The sequence below is a fragment of the Dysidea avara genome, chromosome 2, assembly GCF_963678975.1.
Source record: "Dysidea avara chromosome 2, odDysAvar1.4, whole genome shotgun sequence".
NCBI classification, from domain to species: domain Eukaryota; kingdom Metazoa; phylum Porifera; class Demospongiae; order Dictyoceratida; family Dysideidae; genus Dysidea; species Dysidea avara.
Window position 1 is genome coordinate 35300733 of NC_089273.1, and position 20674 is coordinate 35321406.

Consider the following 20674-nt stretch of genomic DNA (forward strand, 5'->3'; position numbering starts at 1 on the left):
ATTTAAAAATGTCAAAGTAACAAGTATATTAAAAGTTTGATTATAAAAAGAATAAGAATCTGTAGCGTTATTTTGAAATCACCCAAAAACCACTTTGTACAAGTTATAGCCTTAGCTGCTGATAAGAGCTTGGCATTATTCTTCTTGCTACGATTATGACTGTCCATATTTTCTTTCCATTAATGCTTTATGAAAGTGAACACACAATGGTGGCCATTTTTGTGACATCATTATGGACAAGGTACATTGCACTTGACAATGTTGGTGATCATATACACCCCATTTGTATGACGACTGTGATTTAGGGTGAGAACCAGCATGTGGACTCATAAATTCGTTCATTAAGAATAACATTATTCCCGAATGATCCCGAATGAGTTTCTAATGACTAGCTCCACAGTGTATCTTTTTGATCTTGAAGCCACTGTTGTGGCTCTAAGTAGGCAGTCACTCTGTAATGTCTGCATGCTCCAATGTACCGACATTGGGATAACTTATTTTGGGGGTGGGATCACTAATCCTAGGCAAGGTGGAAGGACAGACAACGGGGAAAGATAAGCATTTAAAAAGTAGTAAGTAAGGCTGGAATAAATAGCAATCTCTAACCTTTGAAGCAACCATGGCTTTGCAGACCAAATGATTTTTCTCTCTGCCTAGCATAAATTAAAGTACCTATATTGTACTGTACTAAACCATCAAGCATACTACACAAAGTATTAATATGTACCCGAGAAACAGCAAATTTAGCTTAAATGGCCCAGTCAGTAAAAAAAATTCCATTATATATATTTTTTAAATTGTGGCAACTAACATAAGCATTTTGGGCTGCTTTGAAAACAGATTGTTTCAACACAGCCAACACTGCAAGGCATCATGAAGGTATTGTGAGGCAATAATTTTGTGTGAGATCTCAAATGCCACGATCCCTATTACACTGTCACTAATGTATAATGTTTTGTAACATACTGTACTGATGAAAATTACATGCATAAACCATACCTGCTCGTCATTCATGTATATAATGATTGCTGTCCTCATAGTGGCCAGTTGAATCGAAAACTCACCCTGTTTAACAGGTGATAATAAAAAACCATATGATAGCCACCAGACTTCATATACCTCTAGTAAACCGCCGACACTGTGAATTGGAGAAACATCCCGTCGTGGTGGTTCAGTGCCATCTGTGTCCATAGTGATGGACTTCATTGCCATGATCTAATGCAAACCAACCATAAAACAGCAGTAGCAATATACACATTATCAACCTCTGAAAGAATATCTTCAATCTTCTTCGTCATTTCTTATACATGTACTTGGATTGTCTTCTTTACTTGTGTCCTGCCGTGATATGATGTTTATTGCACAAAACTAGTCTATTAGAGTGCACACTAACCTGGATCACAACCTGGTTTGCTTCAAATTCCCCAATATTAACATTAATTGCATCCTATTATATTCTTTTTGTAAAGACAACCAGTAATCATAAACGTCACCTTCAGTGGTGGTCCAGGCGATCTAGGAGGAGAAGTAGTCAGGTGAACAATGAACTTAGGCTATGCAAATTTGTCACATAATAAGTTATAATGCCAAAGTTAGCAAAAAACAATCTTGCAAAGAACACAACACTTGTAGCTAGTTACAGGTTTTGGCAATTCAATTCATCATGTTGGCACAAGAATTTGTCATACTTAAATTGTCTTCAAGAAAACAACCACTCATTACAAAAGTGAATCATTTTCGACATGGAGAGTTACGCTGAGATACTAGAAGGTAATTGAAGCTGGTTGTATGTGAAGTTGATAGCTGTCTGGCAAGTTAATAAGCTTGTTCACGAGTGACCACGCCCATTGATAATGGCATAGTACAGTTGACAATGTTGCTGAAGAAATTGTAATGGAAGAATTATCATCTTATAAAGAGTTGTTTAGGACAGTTTTACCTGAACAAGATCTTGTAGCAGTTGCTACATCTTGTTTTTGTGTTTTCTCCAGCTGCCAATCTTGTTATGGAAGTGCCATTCAATTGCCAAAGTGATAAATTCAACCAAAACCTGTAACACCTATATTAAACAATAGTAAGCAAAAGATATTGGCCTATTTTATTCCACGGACTGGACTTGCAGACTGAGCAGGAAACAGCTTCTTAACAATTATCCAGGAATTTTCTAGCACTTGTACCGCTGGAGACATTATTGTAACGCTAAAACTAATGAAGGTGCTAAAGTCACGGAGATTGCATGTGCACTAATTTATTAGAGTATTTACAAAACACATGTACTTGTGCATACTAGCAGTGGTAGAGTCTATCGTAGGATTTATCCCTTTGCTTAGCACTAATGGATAATGGCCAGAAAGCAAGTATATATGGACGTAGTTATTCTCATGCTGCCCTTTCACTGCATCCTGCTAGTTATACTAAGTTAGTTTACACCAATCTATAAGTATGTTTTTACTATTAATGAATACTATAGACTTTGTAGGAATGGCTATGTATGGCCTCACAAAACTATATCTGAACTTACACATTTTATGTTTTGTAAATATTCCAATAAATTAGTGCATTCACTATTTAAATTGGTGCATCTCCATTCACTAACCTGACTCTGTGCATCTTTGTGATCTTCATTCCTTGTCTGATCTTTTCCTTTCTTGCTCTACAGCGAGAATAAACACCAAACAAATGTGGGCAGTTGTCATCACAAATTTATTGTACTAAAAATATCATACAGTACAGTACAATGTACAGTATAAATTTGGGGATAGCCCACTATAAAACGTGACCGTCTCAGCTACAACTGGACTTGTTCCCACAATTTTACTACACTGTATCTCAGCCATATGTACCTGTAGTGTACAAAGAGTGGAGTTTCAGTCTGCTGTAGTCAGTAGACTTGGAATTTTAAAACTCGACAGCAGTAAGATTGGTTGTACAGTAAATAAACTACAGGCGCTTACATTCATAGCTGTTAAAAAGGTGAAATTTGGAATATACAGTATTACTCAACCTGAATTGGTACATCGACTGAGGAACGGTGCTATCTCTGGCATGTACAAGTATGAAGGCATTTTAATTGTAAAGTGACAATATTCTTTATGTCTACTACGTTGCTAACAAACACACGTTACGTGTGTACCCTTCGTGCTACAAAGACAAAACAAAGATATTCAAACTCTCCATGATCAAGCAAATAAGATCATACATAAGTGCAATCAATTTGAGAATAATTCCTTGAGTAATAGCGCAATTAGAAAGTTTTCGTATTTTTTTTAAGCAAGCAGTACATACTTACTTATTTCATTTCATTCAAAAGTATAAGTGTGCAAACAAGTCAGGTTTTAGCTGAGACAGTCACAAATATCAGTCCTTCTTTCTCTCACAACAACACGACTGTATTGGTTGGTTAAAATGAAGCTCAAAAGTGCATTAGGATCAACTCAAAACACTTCAGCCATGCTACTACAGAATTCAAACAATATTAAACAGCATTTTCAACTGAACAAGCGTTCAGACAAACTGGCTCCAGCTGTGACCCAACTTTTACAGAATAGCTTCACACTTCTGAACTTTTGGCACTTAAAAAGGTACTATAATGCATGCATTATAGTACCTTTTTACCATTGCCATCAATCAATGCTCTTCTCTGTTTAGTGTTAATGGCCATGGTAGGACTTCCATCAACAGTAGTTGGCACTTAAAATTTCTAATAGTGGATTGAAAGCAGTGTGGTCCTTTACTACAACCATTTTAATAATAATAATAAAGCTTGCCTAGTGCTGAAGCATGTTTATAACTAAAAATAATGTAGAAGCTTTGTGAAGTACAAGGGATAATATGTCTTTTGAGTAGAAAGAGGACATTTCCTCTTAGTACAACAAGAATTAAGACATCTGCCTTGAGGCTTAGTTGCGAGAACATACATAACTCAGTGAACCAACTATGAACTTGTGTGTGAAATTTAAAGTCAGCTACGCTTCCATAGCAATGTACACCAAAGCAGATTGATGAATTTTGAAATAATTAATGAATTACAAACACGTGTGAACAACAATCAAATCACGCAAACAAGTGTAGCAAAAATATTTGTTCATGAGCAGTAATACAAAGTGCGATCCCTACGTACTTCAAAATTCCAAAAACTTTTTTGCTGCACTTGTACATGGATTATATGTTATGTAAATCAAATTTGAAAACTATAGGAACAACATAATCAAGAGTTAATAATAAGAGAGGAGAGTGTCTAACGCTGTATAGGCCTGTAATAGATGATTGCGCAGAAGTTAAACGGCTTCCTATCCGTGTAACGTATAGGGTTCTAGTATTTGTTCGTTTCCTTACCGCAATTAGTTTAGCCGCACCGTGATGAATCCTCGAGAATATTCGAAGACTGAACTAAAGACTGAGCTGTATGTAAAGGGAACAGTGCTCCTTCAATTCAAGAATGCTCAAAGGTAGGGTAACATGGCGACGCAGTGAAAATTCGAAGCGATACTCCGCCTTTGGTTTGTGTTTATTGGTTTCTCAGACGTTCTCCCCCAGAGTTATCTTCGAGGTTAACAGCCACACTTCTTTACGCAACAGAGCGATGCTCTTCGTGGTCAACTTGAACATCGAGTTGAACGCACACCCTTGTGTCTGGGATAGCCTTTGTGGTTAAATGCAAAAATATACTGACCAGTCTGTACGTTATGCGGAAAAGAAGCCGTTTAACTTCTGCGCAATCATCTATTACAGGACTATACGGCGTTAGACACTCTCCTCTCTTATTATTAACTCTTGACATAATAATACCTTTCTTTTCTTTATATTTTCTTTGTTGGTATTATCAGGTGGCTAAAAGTTAACATTGTTCTAGCCATCAGTTGCACAACTAACATTTATCAAATTTCTTGGCCTTCCCTTTCTAGCTTTTGGTGCCGGTGGTGTTATTTCATCATCTTCTTTCTCTTCTTTGTTTAATTCTTCTTTTTTCCTTTATCAAACATTGAGTCTTTGTTCCTATAGCATAAATTATCATAGTGTATTGCATATTCATGTTACATCACAAATATGGCATTTATTTGAAACCAATGTGGCATTTATTTGAGACACGTGGATAGCAATACCACAATACAATTTTTTTGCATATTACTTCTTTCTACCAGATCTGGACTAGATTAGTGACAATACCATTATCACCTAAGAATGGGTAATAACATACAAGAAGCATGACCTTGTACAGTAGTTACTCTACTTTTCAGTATATCCTTAGTGGTAAAAAAAAACATGTGGTGAAATGTGTATAGTTTTGACCCATGGTTTACGGACACTAGAGACAGAAAGACAATTCATGGTAGTATGGTAACAGCTTATTAGTGGAAAATGATATACTAGAATTCCAATGGTATAGTTGGAGTACTTTCTGAAATATTCCACCATTAAGCTCATCATGTCTAAAACTGGTAGGCAAAATTTCTATGGGACATCAGAAAGTAGACTTGCTACAAAGTAATACTGTAATAAGTACAAGATGAGCTGAATCCTGAAAAACAGCTACAGTAAAAACTAAAAGTGGATTTTTTTCCTAAAGAGAATAAACATTTCAGCCAACCAGATGATTAATGGTGATGGCAAAGGTACGTGTCAACAACAGTTTGGCTTCATAACAAATTGAGGAAGAGTACAATGGACACTACACTTTTATGGCTTCCCCAAACAAAATGTACGGTGAAAATTTTGATTGGACGTAAATGTTATGTCAGACTTTTGAACAAAAAGATTTTGAAATATTTTAGTGGGTCAAGCAGCACTACAAGTGTGCCAAATTTCATGATCATGTGTAATTGCATCTATCAGTTATTAAATGTTTTTGAGGATTCAGCTCAACGCCTACATACTATAGTATGTTATTACCACACATAGGCCTTTACCTCGAATAGGCTGCTCTCATTCCAGGTCTGGTACAGAGAAGAAAAATATAGGACTTGTCTATTATGCTATTACCACATATTTTAAGTGCTTTTTGTGAATACGCTCTACACAAAGAAATTTTGTAACTGTTTCAGATGCAGTAAAATTTGAATTTGTCTCAAAAATTAATCAACTGACTTGGTCATTTACCTTCATAACGTGGAATAACAGAATAAGCAAAACTCAACTTTTGCAGATTGTACAAATACTGTTATACTCTGTACTTTATTTACCTTGTAACAGCTCTGTGTGGTACGCCATGGTGATGGATAAACAGTAGCTGGGCGAGCATTAAATAGGATGAGCACACAACCAATCATCCTAGAATGATCTACATTCACTAAACTTACTATATATATACTTCTTAATTGATATTGCTACAAAACACAAAACCTAATTCTATTCTTAGGCCAAACTAAAATAACTCACCGATTATCGACCACCTCCTATTATTGATCAGTGCATGGCATCTATTATCGACCACCTAGTATCCAGTTAATTACGCAACTTTACGGAAACGTTAACTACGAGACCTTTTTCTACCTACTTTTGTTACCTACTTTTGCTATGCCTAAACGTACACGTTCTGATGCTGCTAAGAGAAGATGGAAGAAAATGTGAGTGAGTACAAAGCAACATACTGGTGAAGTTAAGTGATGCAAACTATGGGACGATCAGTCAATAATTAAAGCCATGAATGCAGTCATGTCGAACGAAATGGGAGTGAATGAAGCTGCAGCACAGCATAAAGATCCACCAACAACGCTAAAAAATAGACTGTCTGGACGGGTGACACACGGAACAAAACCAGGACCACGAGGCTACCTAACAGCAGAAGATGAAGAATTGGCTGGCTTCCTGATTGAGTGCTGCAAAATGGGGAATGGGAAGACAAAGAGAGAAGTTATACAGTCTGTGAAGAGGTTGGTAGAGAAGAAACGAGCTCAGGAGGGAATACTGATGGCCAAATTCAATGGTGAGGGATGGTGGGAAAAGTTTATGAAAAGGCACTCCGAGCTATCTTTGAGAACATCAGATCCTCTCTCACACTGTAGATCCAAAGCAGTGAGTCAGCAAGCAGTCAACCACTACTTTGAGTCACTGAAAAAGACTCTTGAATCTAATAGGCTAGTGAATAATTCTGACTGCATCTACAACATGGATCAGTCCAGTAGCCACTTGACCACAAACAATTTAAATGTGTTACTCCAAAAGGATTAAAAAGGTACACAGGCCATTCTCGGGTAACAAAGTACAAATCACAATCCTATCTTGTGCGAATGCTACTGATACCATACTACCTCCAATGGTTATCTTTAAGGGTGAACGCCTAAATTATGAATGGACAAGGGGAGAGGTTCCAGGTACGGAATATGGTATGTCACCGCAAGGATGGATAGACCACGAGTTGTTTTATGAGTGGCTAAATATTCCACCATCTAGACCAGTCCTATTACAATTAGATGGACACTCCTCACATTATAGACTGGAGGCCATCAAATTTGCAGCAGAAAATGAGATTATTCTGTTTTGCTTACCACCCCATACCACTCACGTGGCACAGCCACTTGATGTCAGCTTCTTTGGTCCCTTAAAAAAGCATTGGGCTAGAGTGTGCCATGAATACACAGTTGACAACCCTGGTAGAGCAGTCGCAAAGTTTCAATTCTCCTCGCTTTTTAACAAGGCTTGGTTTTTGGCTATACAACCAAGCACAATTGTGTCTGGTTTTAGAAAGGTTGGCGTTTATCCATTTGATCCTGTTGCAATTAAGCCATTTGAAATTTCTAAAGCTCCCACAGTGAAAATCCCCAGTGAACCTTTGCCTAATGAATCAGAAGAAAGTCGCATAGAAAGTGGTCATGGTCCATCAGCCACAAGTGAAGAACAGATAATATTGTTTGAAATGAGATACGAAAATGGTTATGATATATATGAAGATTGACTGTATGTAGAATGGCTTAGACAGCACCACCCTGATGTCCTACCAGAAGGATTGTCACTGGTGAGCAGTACAGCAGATTTGTCACTGGAAAGCACTTCTGTAGAAAATTTGCTGAGTATCTCTGTAGTTGAAGACCAAGCTGGACAACGCAGTGATATTATCGCTATACCAGACACCAATAATCATAGCTTCGCCTCTACCACTGAAAGTGATAGTGTCATCACAGACAATGAAATTACACATCCATCACCAAATGTGTCTTACAGTCTTTCTGCAAGTTTAGCTAACACTAGAAAATTTGTATCAGAGCTTTAGGAAATTTTGGATGAACAAAAAGTACCACCTAAAAAAGGCAAGAAGACAAAATCAACAGCTAGAGTGCTTACAAGTGCTGAGTCTTTAGCACTATTAATCGAGAAAGAAAAAAACAGGAAGAGAAGAAAAAAGCTAAGAGAAAGGAGGAGCGTGAAAGGAAACGACAAAAGAAAGAGGAAGAAAAGAAGAGGAAGACTGAATTAAGAAAAAGAAAGAAGAAAAGTCTAAGCAAAAATCTCAAAAGTCTAAAAGAACAGGAAGCAAGGTACAGAAACCACCACTAATAGCAGCTGACCCATCTTCTGACTCTGAGACGGATGCAGGTGATGATGATAACGAATATGGGGTCCAAAACCAGGAGATAACTAGTAACGAATGTGCGGTGTGTTTTGGGTAGTACCAAGATGATTTGTCCAGCACTGGGAAGTCGTTGAGGGAGTGGGTTGAATGCACTAATGAAAGGTGCAAGAAGTGGATGAATAGCCAGTGCTTACTAGATGACAATGACCTTTTTGTGTGTGGAGTATGTAAGTGCAGATTCAGCTAATTCATTTATACAAATCTTTTTAACTCTTAGCTCAAATGAATTGATCTTTTAGGTATAGACCCTTCTAATGTTAGTGGTTAAAGTGTTTCCATAGTTTCATAATTGTTATATATTCATAACAAGATATTCACAGTTTCTTGGAATTAGTCATAATAAGTAACTGATAATTACATGTAAGTCAATAATAGATGAGATGGTCGATAATTGATAAATGCACACCCGCCGCAATAATCATCACCATTCTCCTGTGCTTTAGATTGTGGGTTTGAGAGTTTATATGTGTAATGGAAGAGAGGGGGGTCTAGTAGCATCGAAAATTTCGTTGTTCTCTGATTTTGGACTGCTGAGTTACAAGCGATGAAACCTTAAGTGGTCCTTAATTGGTGAGTTACGTTAGCTGGCCTTCATGTGCATCCGACTGAATTTATTAGAGTAACGCTATCAAGTTAGTGGAGTGCAGTGGTTGTGTGTTATCTTCAGATGGATTTCAGGTTTGAATCAAAACTATATATAAACAAGTTTAGCTAAGGTAGATCATTCTAGGATGATTGGTTGTGTAATCATCCTATTTAATGCACACCTAGCTGCTTTTTATCCATCACTGTGGCGTGCCATGCAGAGCTGTTATAGGTAAATAAAGTACGATTAGTATAGAGTATAACTAGTTGCACAATCTGCAAGATAATTTTGCTTATTCCGTTATTCCACATTTCCCTTTGAAAATTAAGGTGGCACTGAAGTAATTGTGTGAAGCATTACAAGAATATGTTTGTGGTCAACCACAAAAAAAGTTATAGAACAAGGCCGCTCACTTCAAACCACTGTCAGACTGCTGGGCTATTAATCATGTCCTTACCACATCACTTTGTCAAAACTCTAGTAAATTCACAGCCTAGACAGTTTAAATCCGGACGGGATCAAAAGTCACGAGCATTGAAACTCAAATTTTCCACCATTCAATAATCTAAGATGAAACATTTTCTTATATACTTTCACTACACAATCAACACAAAAATATGCTATAGTAACTTATAACAACTGTTATGCACAAGTAGCTGCCTGAATTTATTAACCTTGCAAGCTTCTCTCTTGGATATCTCAAGAAATCCATCCTAGAATATATTCAAATATTGTTTAAGTTGCTTAACTCTGTGAGTTGTCTATCACCACATAGTTTTTGAGATGAAGTAGACTATTAAATGCTAGTTTGTTTCCACAAGATCACTTTAAAAGGCACAACTCTAATAAATTCAGGGAGCTACCGTGAGAACAGTTGTTATAAGCTAATACAGCATATTTTTGTGTTGATTGTGTAGTGGAAGCATATAAGACGTTTTAGCTTTATGTACAGGTACAGTGGATATTTCAAGTTGTTCAATGCTCGCAATCGTGTTGCTAGCCCCTGTAGTAAAGTTGCTAAAAGGTGAAAAACCAAAAGAGTCATAGCCGCTGGGAGCTAGCTTGTTTCTTGAGCAAATAATTTTAAAATCGGCTTATAAATGCTCATTGTTTAATTGGCACGGAACAGATGAATCACAAAATTTGTATGCTGAACTACAATAGTACAGGCTATCACAAGAGCCCTTAAACATAGGATACATACACAAAGTTTTCTGCCACTCTAAAAAGCTGATTAAGCGCACGTGTAATATTGCAATAAATTTAATACAGAAAATTTAACACTTCTGAACGTAAGGCATAGTACAATTGTGCATGCGTACATGCTATTATTGGTAACAATTGGCTAGTGAAATAACCTGTGCTACCACTGAAATCACTGTATCACGATGAGTTTCATTGACACGAGTTGGTAGCACAGGGTATTCAGTCCAAACAGCCAAAAATCACACACATGCATGCCCAATACATATATCGCACTACGCCTTTTGTTACTACAGCGAATTGATCATTTCTTGCAATTTTGTGTGGTGAATGAATAAAGATGCGGATCCAGACTTATGGAAAGGGGGGTAAAAATGAACTCTGAGACACTACATTGTGTCTGGTTTGGTAAGGTGAGACCACAAAAAAATCAAAAAAATCACAACCAGCCGAAAATAGCTGCCCACCCCACCAACTACATATTTATCACTGATAAACTACATAAAAACCCTTACATAGCTCGCTACACTCTGCTCTAATACTGTGACCACTTTATTAGAGTGACTGCTCTATTAGAGTATCTCGATCTTGGTATACTAAAAAATTTTGGAGGGGGGTCAAGAGCCCCCCCCCCAATGCATACACATTCATGCTTTAATTAATCCTTCGTTTCCTACATTCCTTTAACCAAACAATTACACTCCTTGCTTTATAACCTTATAACTCTTGTATAGTTGCAGGTATCATCACCAACGTTTTAGCAGCACTTCTCTACATAATTATGCACTAGTGGTGTAAATGGGATGGTGATTGAATAATCTAATTAGAAGTATGATGTAATTAAATTTGCAAAAAAGGGGAAATAAATGTGTAAGAATTTATTACAATAGATTCACTCTGTTTATTTACAACTTTTACAAGTTTGCTGGGTAGCTACAAGCAGAAAAAAATCAGTGCAAAAGATTATTGTATGATGGTTTTACAAAGAAAATACTGTTGTGACGTAGATGCGGGAATATATAAGAATATATATCAATGCCTTGTTGTACTAGATCCTTATAAGGAAATTTTATTTCTAAACTTTGCTTAGAGGTTACTGATCCAATAAAAATGTATGTTATTATTAAAGCTGTTTCTATTCATCTAAAAATAAATATTATCATGAAGTCAAAAAATGTATGGCAAAAACTATTGGTGGGAAACGAAGGGTTAATAAGCGATTCATCTGGTGCTACAATGGTGGTAGATACCCATAACATGTTTTAGACTGCTGTATACACGACAAAATCCTAAACAGGGGTGGTAACATAGATTATCTCACTTCAAGAATAGCAAATAGGCATGTGTATGCACAATACACATTTCGTACAAAATGGCAAGAAGTGTTAATTTTTTTTAAATTCCCTGTAATTACTTCAGGGCCATTTTGAGGCTACGCAACTAGCTAAAGTTCGATACAGTGCTGGTAGCTGCTTACCTTTAAATATTACAATCGCATCATATGGCTTTCCATCGTCCCAGATAACTTTGCATTCATTATCAGAATCCTCCTTCATTGTCACCATCTCCAGCGGTGAAATACCAATGGCATTGGAGAAATCGAGGATTACCCAAGTTTCGTTATGAAGATCCTCATCTGTAACAATATTAATATAAAACAATGCGCGAGATAGAATAATACACTACACTTACTCCTTGAGCGCTTACAAGAAGACCGCGTACTTATCATTGCTCCAGCTTCCAGCTCTGTCTACTCCAGCTTCTCTTCTCAGTGTGCCACGTGTGCTGCCACAAGGTGCACGTACCGGATTACCCTAATTAGCTCACGTGCCGAATGATATTTTACTTCAAATGTTATACAGTAAAACAAATAATAAAAGAAAAACACTAGGAAGAGATTAGTTCCTCCGATCAGTTTGTCATATCCAATCCAAATCGAAATACACAAAGTTCCAATTGCCTCATCCCAATTCACTATTTCGATGAAGGCTGAGATGAAACCCCTGTGTGGAAATAAGAACTGTGTATACAAGTGTATTTAGCTTCAACACTATAGGTACATAATGTACAGTAAATGTAACTACAGTAGTACATGTAGCTACAGTAGAGCGTTGTTCACTTGTGATCCTACACATGGCAGAATTTATGCTGTTGTAACAGATCAGCTGACCGCCACGCGTGAAAATACCCAGCCATGCTCTTGTACTGTATAAGGTTCACGCGTGAGTGTACAGTACGGGGACAATGCATTGCGTTGACAATACCTAAAGCGTGGGTCACACGAAATTAGGGCGTGGGCCACGGAACAGATGCAGCGTGGGCTACGTAGCATGGTAGCGTGGCAAAAGCTGCATTGTTGCATGGCACCACGCGTTGCCACGCATAGAGTATAGAGTTGTGAAGTTATAAATGGACTGTACTGTAAGTACAATGATTGATGAATATACTACATACAACATACATACCATTAAACACATGATAAAAATTAGATAACAAAGGCATACATACATACATACATACATACATACATACATATACTAGAAAATAGAAATCATTTAATGCATAAATATTGCAAGATATTTGTTATGAGCTTGTAAACTATACAGAACAATACACATACTTCTAGTTTTCTGCTCATCAGTAAGGCATTAGGTAGGTCAGTGGGTAGGGAGTCAGTTGCTGCCAACAACAGAATTTTCTCATTAATCCATGACTGTACTTCATCAGCATCCACATAGAATTTGTGATGTCTGAGTGATACCTGTATAGTAGCTATAGGTTACGGGGGAACACACATACTAAAGTGATAACTATAGTATACAGACCTGTAGTTTATCCTTGTGTTCATCACTCAATGCTGCAGTCTCCCTGTATGCAATCTCCAGTTCTGTCTGTCTACTGGCAATCACTGTAGAGTCTGGTGAAAAGTCTAAATAAAATTGAAACACAGAGAGTACATCATACACCAATAAAGTGTCTAATACAAACACCAATAAACTACTCTAATACAACATACACTTATTATATTCTAATACAACAGTCACAATTTCTAGGGAAGGCTCTTAGTGCATCTAACAACAAATCCAGCAGCTGGATATTAAAGTGATATTAAAGTGAAACTACAACATGTGATTATTGGCCTGCCTGCCTGATCATAGTCACACAGCTGGAGGTCAAATGAAGCAGCGCATGGATACAATTTTATGCCATAATAACAAATTCATGAAATGGAATGCACCTTTTCTGGTTTCTGCCTTCTGCACTTTATCATTCCTTTTATCTTCAATGACATAGATGTCTTCTTCATGCAAGGAAACCACATCAAGACATTAATTTTCTGTATGAATACTTATAGAGGAGTGCATTTAGTTAAGCTATTGTAAGCGGAAGTGTACCCTGAGTTAAACATAAAATTATCACATGGGACCACATACTTAAAACGACAAGAATACAGTATACCGACATAATATCTTGTACATGATCATAGCTGAGTGACCATGCCATGTAATGGTTTAGCTGTATTCAGCGGCAGTTAATCACGTCTATCATGACCATCAATCTATTGTGTAGCTTAGCACAAAGATAAAAATACTCTAATAAAGCAGTCAAAACCACATGTGTACATGTCCACATAATAACAAGTTAATAATTAAACGTTATTGATTTAAAAACAAAGCAGTGTTCCAGTGATAGAGTACAAACAAGAGATATGGATGATGGGGAAAATCTTTGGCTTTGAACAGGTGGTGGTAACATAGGGATTTACCCACATTGCTATCATCATTTATATCTCAATTCACTGATTTTAATCACTTTAACCTTACTTCATTTTAATGTCGGTCGTTAAATAAAGAACTCCAAACCATCAGCCATTCGTTTCAAGCTGATATTGTTCACTTGTCAACCGCCATCCAATGATGGTGGTTGTTTTGGTAGTTGTGCAGGGTTCCATGGTTCTCCTATACAATTTTTGTAATAGGACCATTGACATGATCAGCCACAAATTGTGGCTCCCAATTGCATGAGGCTTGGGGGCAAAATACCTGGGGGTTCCCAACTTTGAAGCCACATGGATTTCTAAGGCCATAGAAAGGCTAAAGCCTTTCAGACCAAGCCGCACATATATAAGAACCCCACACCATACCACTGTATCCAATAACTAGAACACTAATCCCTGCACTGGTAAAAAGAGATAGGACATAACCTATAAGAGTGAAGTATTGTGTATGATGACGTAATTATAGAGGATTCAAGAACCTGAGTCCCAGGTAGTAAATATCTATTCCTCACTAGGCCACCAAGAGTAGGCAGTGAAGTATCTATCCCTATCAAGGGGGCACCATGAACTAGCTGGACCATGGACGGAAAGCAGTAGACGAGTGTTGCAACTATCCATGTACTGTGCATATAGGGGGGGGGGGGGAATCGGTTTGATGAGGGGGTTAATGCAGTGAAGACAGGAAATCCATGTAATCGTGTGCATTGTGTTGTAAGCACTGTGCAATAATCTCAACGGTGGACAGTTTATCCTGGGTAATGTGCGTGCTCGTATCCCAGTCAACAATCTCAAACAAAGATACGTAGGTATGGTTCAGTCCTTATATCTGTTTGTATCAATGTGGTACACCCATTAGGACAATATACTAGCAATGTACTTATATGCTGAGGTAATATCATAAGAGATATAAACCCGTTGTTTAGTAACCTTATTTAGAGTGTATGTGATATTTTAAGCAGTCAGCTACAGAAAATGTACTCATACAGTGGTGACTATCAACTGAATAAAAACGGAAACTTGTACCTTTATAGGGTACAACCAATTGTACTGAGATCTTATACTTGAGGTTGTACTCTGCGCCACTCTGTATTATGTACACATTGATGATGAATACTCTGTGATGTCCAATAACATTAACTGTGTGTAGCAGTGTTACAGCCTTTCCTGTTGGCATTGCACAGTGTTAAATAGTAGTGCGTGATGTGTCAATTGTTGACCATATATACTTTGCATACCCAATTGCCCCCAGAATTCTATATTGGGTGTGCACGTGCCAGCTGGAGTGCTTGTCAGTGATACAGACTGGTAATGGTGACAATTACTGAGCATGTATCGATACTTAAAGAGTGCATGTATATGCCTTTCTATTTTATATTGGCATGAAACTAGGAGAATATGTTGAACAGTGTCAGAATGCAGGTAGTGTTAGGTATTTATGTAGGTACACATGAATTGAACTTAATGCATCGATTATGGTAGTCTCACTTTTGTATACAACTGTATGTACATGCATCCCATCTGGGTATACAATGTATGTGTGACACACGTATAAAGTGTATCCAGTGTTTGAATGAGAATGCTCACTGACCCCAATGGCCAGGTGGGACTTTGGGTGCTCACTTTTGTTTGTAAGATATGATAATAGTTGTGGCTGTGCCTCCAGAATTATACTGATCCAACAAGGCAGCTCCATATTTTACCTAGGTGGTGCTAACAGTGATGACCACAACAAACGAAAGCTTCCTCAGGTGTGTACATGTGAATACCGTATGAGCTTGAGAGAGAGGAAGGGGGGGAGGGGGGGGGGGGGGGGGGGGAAGATAGCACTAATTCATAACCTGTGTCCCTGGTAGTACTAGCTAACCAAGTACAAATAGTATGCATGGTGGATATTGTCATACAGCAGTTACATATATCTAGTGTTAAGTGATACTTGCAATACTGCTATATTAATTAGCCCTTAAACCCACAGAAAACTTTTCGGAAATGCGTGTTTACACAATATGGGCGTGCATGGCGACACTAGGTGGGGTAACTTAATTCTTACAGCCTACAAATACACATAGATTAAAAGTGTGTTTACTGGGCTACTTGGAGAAGGTTAAATGAACACTGTAACTACAGTGGCTTACTTGTTATGAAGCGGTGAACAGCGACGAGTCATGTCTCCGTGTTTCTAAATTCTTGCCACGTGTGTAATTTCGATTGTGAGTTTACTCATGTGAGTCATATATGGCCTGATGCAGAATTTCATGAAGAGTTTAATGAAAGTTGTTGCAAAGCGATAGGATAAACTACCGTTGAGTTATCAACCATTTTACAAAGGTATGTAAAGGGTTTGCGTGTTTCCTTACTGAAAAGTTATTTTCACGGCTAGTTTTGGCTTCACCATTAGCGTTAGGGTAAAACCCCAGGTATCATTTTGATCCTTGCTACATCACAAGTAGAATGACATAAATTACATAGCCATAGGATGGATGCTTCAAACGTTACAGCGCTTTGTGCAAAGCATGCATATTTATTAAGTGTAAATCCAGTTTTCTGGATTATGCAGGTTTAAGGGTTAAATACCGACTACAGATACTGCTGCATTTTTGGCTCACCTGGGTTCTGCACATACATTAGCACCTAACTGACAACTTGAATTATATCAAAATTTAACAAGTTTACTTCAGCTAAAGAAGACCTCCGTCAGCAGTTTGGACATTTTGAGCAATTTTATAACACACATTTTAACTGATCATGTACAGATACATGTGACATCAGTAGAGCTCATTTTTTATATCAGTACAACTCAGTTCTTATTTCTGAATCAATTATTCAAAAACAAAGCTAACGTACCTAATTAAGGTTGCAATTGTATAAACAAAATTATTATCATTGGATTTTACAACATATAGAAACATAGTGTGACAGCTAGGGAAGTTACAAAAGTCAGTGTATGAAGCAATATATTAAAATCAACCTTTTTAAAGTGTTAAAATTGCTTCAGAATGTGGTTTACAAACACTAAAAATTCAAAAATGTACTGGGGGGGGGGGGGGGATGCCCCAGACCCCCTAAAGGGAAATTTGCATACTCATCACAATCTCTGAGTCATTACCTGGTTTATTGCCTGACCAACCACTAAGAGCTTCCACCAGCTCTGTAAAATGGATGCACTAAACAAGTATGGGATTTAAGGATGACAATTTGGACAAACTGCAATGCAAAGTATCAAATTCATCAAAATTCCACCATTATTCCTTCTGTTGTGCAGTAAACAAACTACAGTAGTTGTTCTAGTTTCTACTTTTGTTAAAGAAGAAACTATACAAAAATTCATTTTTTCCATTTACAACAGTTGGACTGAACTATTACCCACAACATTAATACTACATTCTACTTTTTATAGCTACCTATAAAACATTTACTTGTGGGTTTGAGTTATATAATCTGAATTAGCACAATTTTGCAGGAACAAACTGAGGGAGTGGGAGTATTGCTAAATTATACTGTCAAAATATATTTACTGGGTATGTGTAGCTTGTGGAAGCTACAGCTGTGATGATATCCTACGCAGTCAGCAGCAAGTATAGATACAGCAAGTAAGACTAAGATAAAACAGTGGGCATCACTCAAATTGAATCTGTAGAAGTAAATGGTGCAAATCAATGAAAGCTTAATATAAATACTCCAACAGAACATTCTAGTGTTAACTACTAGGTCTGAGCCAATTATGCTTTTAAGAGTGTACTCGTAGTTTTTAGCTTTCAAGATATCCCATCTTATGTTATTACAATGTTCACAGTTTCAAAGCTGTGCAAGATTTAGCTCTGTACTCAAAACTCCTTGTTTTGCTCCATCAAGGTATAGTGCTTTCCCCTGTGCTCCTCCATGTGGACAAACATTCCAACAATGAAATGACAACAGTGAACTTTATTTCTACCATATTGTCGAAAATCACCCATAACACATGTACCTAAACACATAAGGCAAATCTGACGGTACACAGGTTTTGTTATTGTACCTTGTTTCATTGTGTAAAAAAGGCATTTAGAACATGCAGGACATATGTAGTACATCTTATTCATTCAGATACATCTCCATGTATGTATATATATAGTGTACATTTTAAATATGGGCAAAAATGAGGTCTTTAAATCCACTAAGAGATTTATGGCATGTCAGTAACCTGGCTTGTGACTGTCTGGGTAATATTTGGATTCACTGTATTATAGTATGATACGTGCGTAGCATCGTACACCTAGAAGGTTTGGAATTTCCCAGCCTCACAATGCCTTCTAAGTATTGGTTTGGTCTAATCAGCAATGGTAACCAAAATGTATTACCATGAATTTTATTTTCTTGTATTTTAGTGGAAGTTTCTTACGACCTACTGACTTATTAAACGAGTCCTTCACACCAGCATAATAATGAATAAGGAAACAGGCTTGATTTTTGATGTCACTTTAGCCTGACAGGCGCCTCTTGGCATTCAGCCTGACAGGCGCCTCTTGGCATTCCACAGTACACGTAGGTACAAGGCATACATCATGGATCACTTTATGTCGTCCTTTGTATTACATTTCTTTTTTCTGACATGGCAATTCTCAATTGTGCACACCAATGGTTTCATTACATAAACAACAGTTGGAGCATGTAAATCGGCTGTAGGCAAGCTGTATGTACGTATTGTTCTTTACACTTGTGTTATTTAAATTGTTAGCCAACAAAGTCCATTGTTACATTGCAGGAAACACGTTTGGTTATTATACACACGATACATTTTAAGTTAGCAGGCCATCTCGCACTAAGATCTCCATAAGTGGAATTCAAAACCTTGCTCCGACTTATAAATAAAATCCATTAGGATCAATGTCTAATCTATATAATTTATTCACCTACAACACAGGAAAGGTGCATGAGCACAAACTTTACCCCATCACACAACAGGTCATATCTTAGTATTTGAATAGAATATTGTATTCTATATATGCATGGCATTATAGAGGTAAGTACGTGATAAGGGAGCGAAAATTTCATAGTTAAACCATTATGGAATATCAAGCTATGATGGTGAAAATTTGAAAAAGTAGACAAATTTTATGTTATGCTCCCTGTGTCGGCAGGCCTGGTCACACTGATATGAATGCTCTATTAAAATATATTAACTGGCTACGATAACACATTATGACGACACCCTAATGCCTACGTGCCTAGGTTTGCCCCCCGTGCTGGGTAAGGGAATGCTCGTTACCACATGCTCACGGCCTCCCCAGCGGCTCACATGACCTCAGTAGGCTTGGGTGAGACACGTGGGCGTCAGTGCCCACTGTACCCAGAGGCTGGGTTGCTATGCAATCCAGGCCTCACCCAAGCAACAGGGATTTCTTTAATTTGTTTTAGTTTGTTTACCCTTTGCTTTGGTCCCCAATCATATGCACTCTGGATTCAGGTCCTGTCAAACACTCAGCATATTCCCCTCAGTTAACCATATGCATGCACCACCATTTTGTTCCACTGTGCTTAGCATGCTATTAGCAACTTTTCAACAATGCAGGAGCTGCCGAAACTGAACAATCAACTCTGCTGTTTATATACACAACCATTTGTCCTACCGTGTAATTAACAACATCCACATTCATTTACCAATTAACCCTAACATACCCACTGATACTTGGAGATAGCCTTCTGAGTAAGAGGACTTTTGTGCTTTTTGTGACACATGTACAGTACAGATAAACCATTATATAAGTGAAGTGCCATCATTTAACCTACTGTAATCCATCCCTGTAACTTTTTGCTTATGCACAAGCACCCCTCAGCACAACTGGTTCATTACCTTTTCTACCATACTGTACTATTATTGTATTGCCACCGTACACCTGTACCAATGTCAGAGTCCCTTGTAGAGTGCATGGCGGTGGCCAGTGATCATGTTACACAACTGCTCAGTGCTCTGAATGTCACAGTGAAGAAATATTCCCAGTGCTCTGAATGTCAAGTGAAGAAATTCAACGGTACTCCCACTGGACCAACATCTTGCTCAAACTCGGTAGGTATGTCGCTGTAGATTCTCAGTAAACAGTCCTGGATGCTTCTGCCCATGACATACTGGGGTCTAACCTGACTACTGCATGTATATACATTTTGTTGTGTCTCGTAACTCAGTGTATCCTGTATTGGTACTTCCAAATACTTTTGTTGCTTGCACATTCTTTCATGGTACGTTTCATTAACTTGTACGTATTATATAGCTTAATACATCGCTTTATCTAACCTAGTTATCCACCATCATTATACTAAAAATGGAAAGAACACTGATAACTCAGTTGGGTACTTAATGACTTACCTCTTTCAAAGAACCGTATTGCATTTTCTAAACACGTATGGCTTTAACTTGTTTCGCACCTCTCACCTAGATTGCTACCTCTCTCTAGCACTCCATTTATACTGTCTTGAATTACTTTCAGCTCATGTCAAAGACCTCTAACTAACCCTTGATTGCCTTGTCAAGAGCTGGGATTGCATGCGACAGTAAATAGTGATGGCTCAAAAG

General features: G+C 37.7%; 2 protein-coding genes across 10 annotated transcripts in view; one reads left to right on the plus strand and one right to left on the minus strand.

The window, feature by feature from the left end:
* Window positions 1-20674, minus strand: part of LOC136247177 (uncharacterized) — a 52141-nt gene that overhangs the window by 3150 nt on the left and 28317 nt on the right. For 2 of the 9 annotated variants that reach the window (XM_066038820.1, XM_066038817.1), the window contains 10 exons: window positions 13181-13284; window positions 12976-13127; window positions 12048-12358; window positions 11833-11991; window positions 4789-4995; window positions 2597-2653; window positions 1394-1515; window positions 1266-1338; window positions 1120-1215; window positions 1000-1065 (listed from right to left, as the gene is read on the minus strand). In XM_066038820.1, the coding sequence (XP_065894892.1) occupies window positions 1000-1065; window positions 1120-1215; window positions 1266-1298 (195 nt within the window). In that variant the 5' untranslated portion in view covers window positions 1299-1338; window positions 1394-1515; window positions 2597-2653; ... (3 more) ...; window positions 12976-13127; window positions 13181-13284. Of the gene's footprint in view, window positions 1-999; window positions 1066-1119; window positions 1216-1265; window positions 1339-1393; window positions 1554-2596; window positions 2654-3607; window positions 3683-4788; window positions 4996-11832; window positions 11992-12047; window positions 12359-12975; window positions 13128-13180; window positions 13285-20674 lie in introns of those variants that run through there. The other 7 variants (XM_066038821.1, XM_066038819.1, XM_066038818.1 and 4 more) reach the window with 7 other exon arrangements.
* On the plus strand, window positions 6652-7891 carry LOC136248039 (uncharacterized). Its single transcript, XM_066039855.1, has 3 exons — window positions 6652-6922; window positions 7002-7011; window positions 7162-7891. The coding sequence occupies exons 1-3, from the start codon at window positions 6652-6654 to the stop codon at window positions 7889-7891; spliced, it is 1011 nt and encodes a 336-aa protein (XP_065895927.1).

Coding starts and splice junctions, on each gene's coding strand:
- LOC136248039 (XM_066039855.1), top strand. CDS start 6,652: ATGTCGAACGAAATGGGAGTGAATGAAGCTGCAGCACAGCATAAAGAT.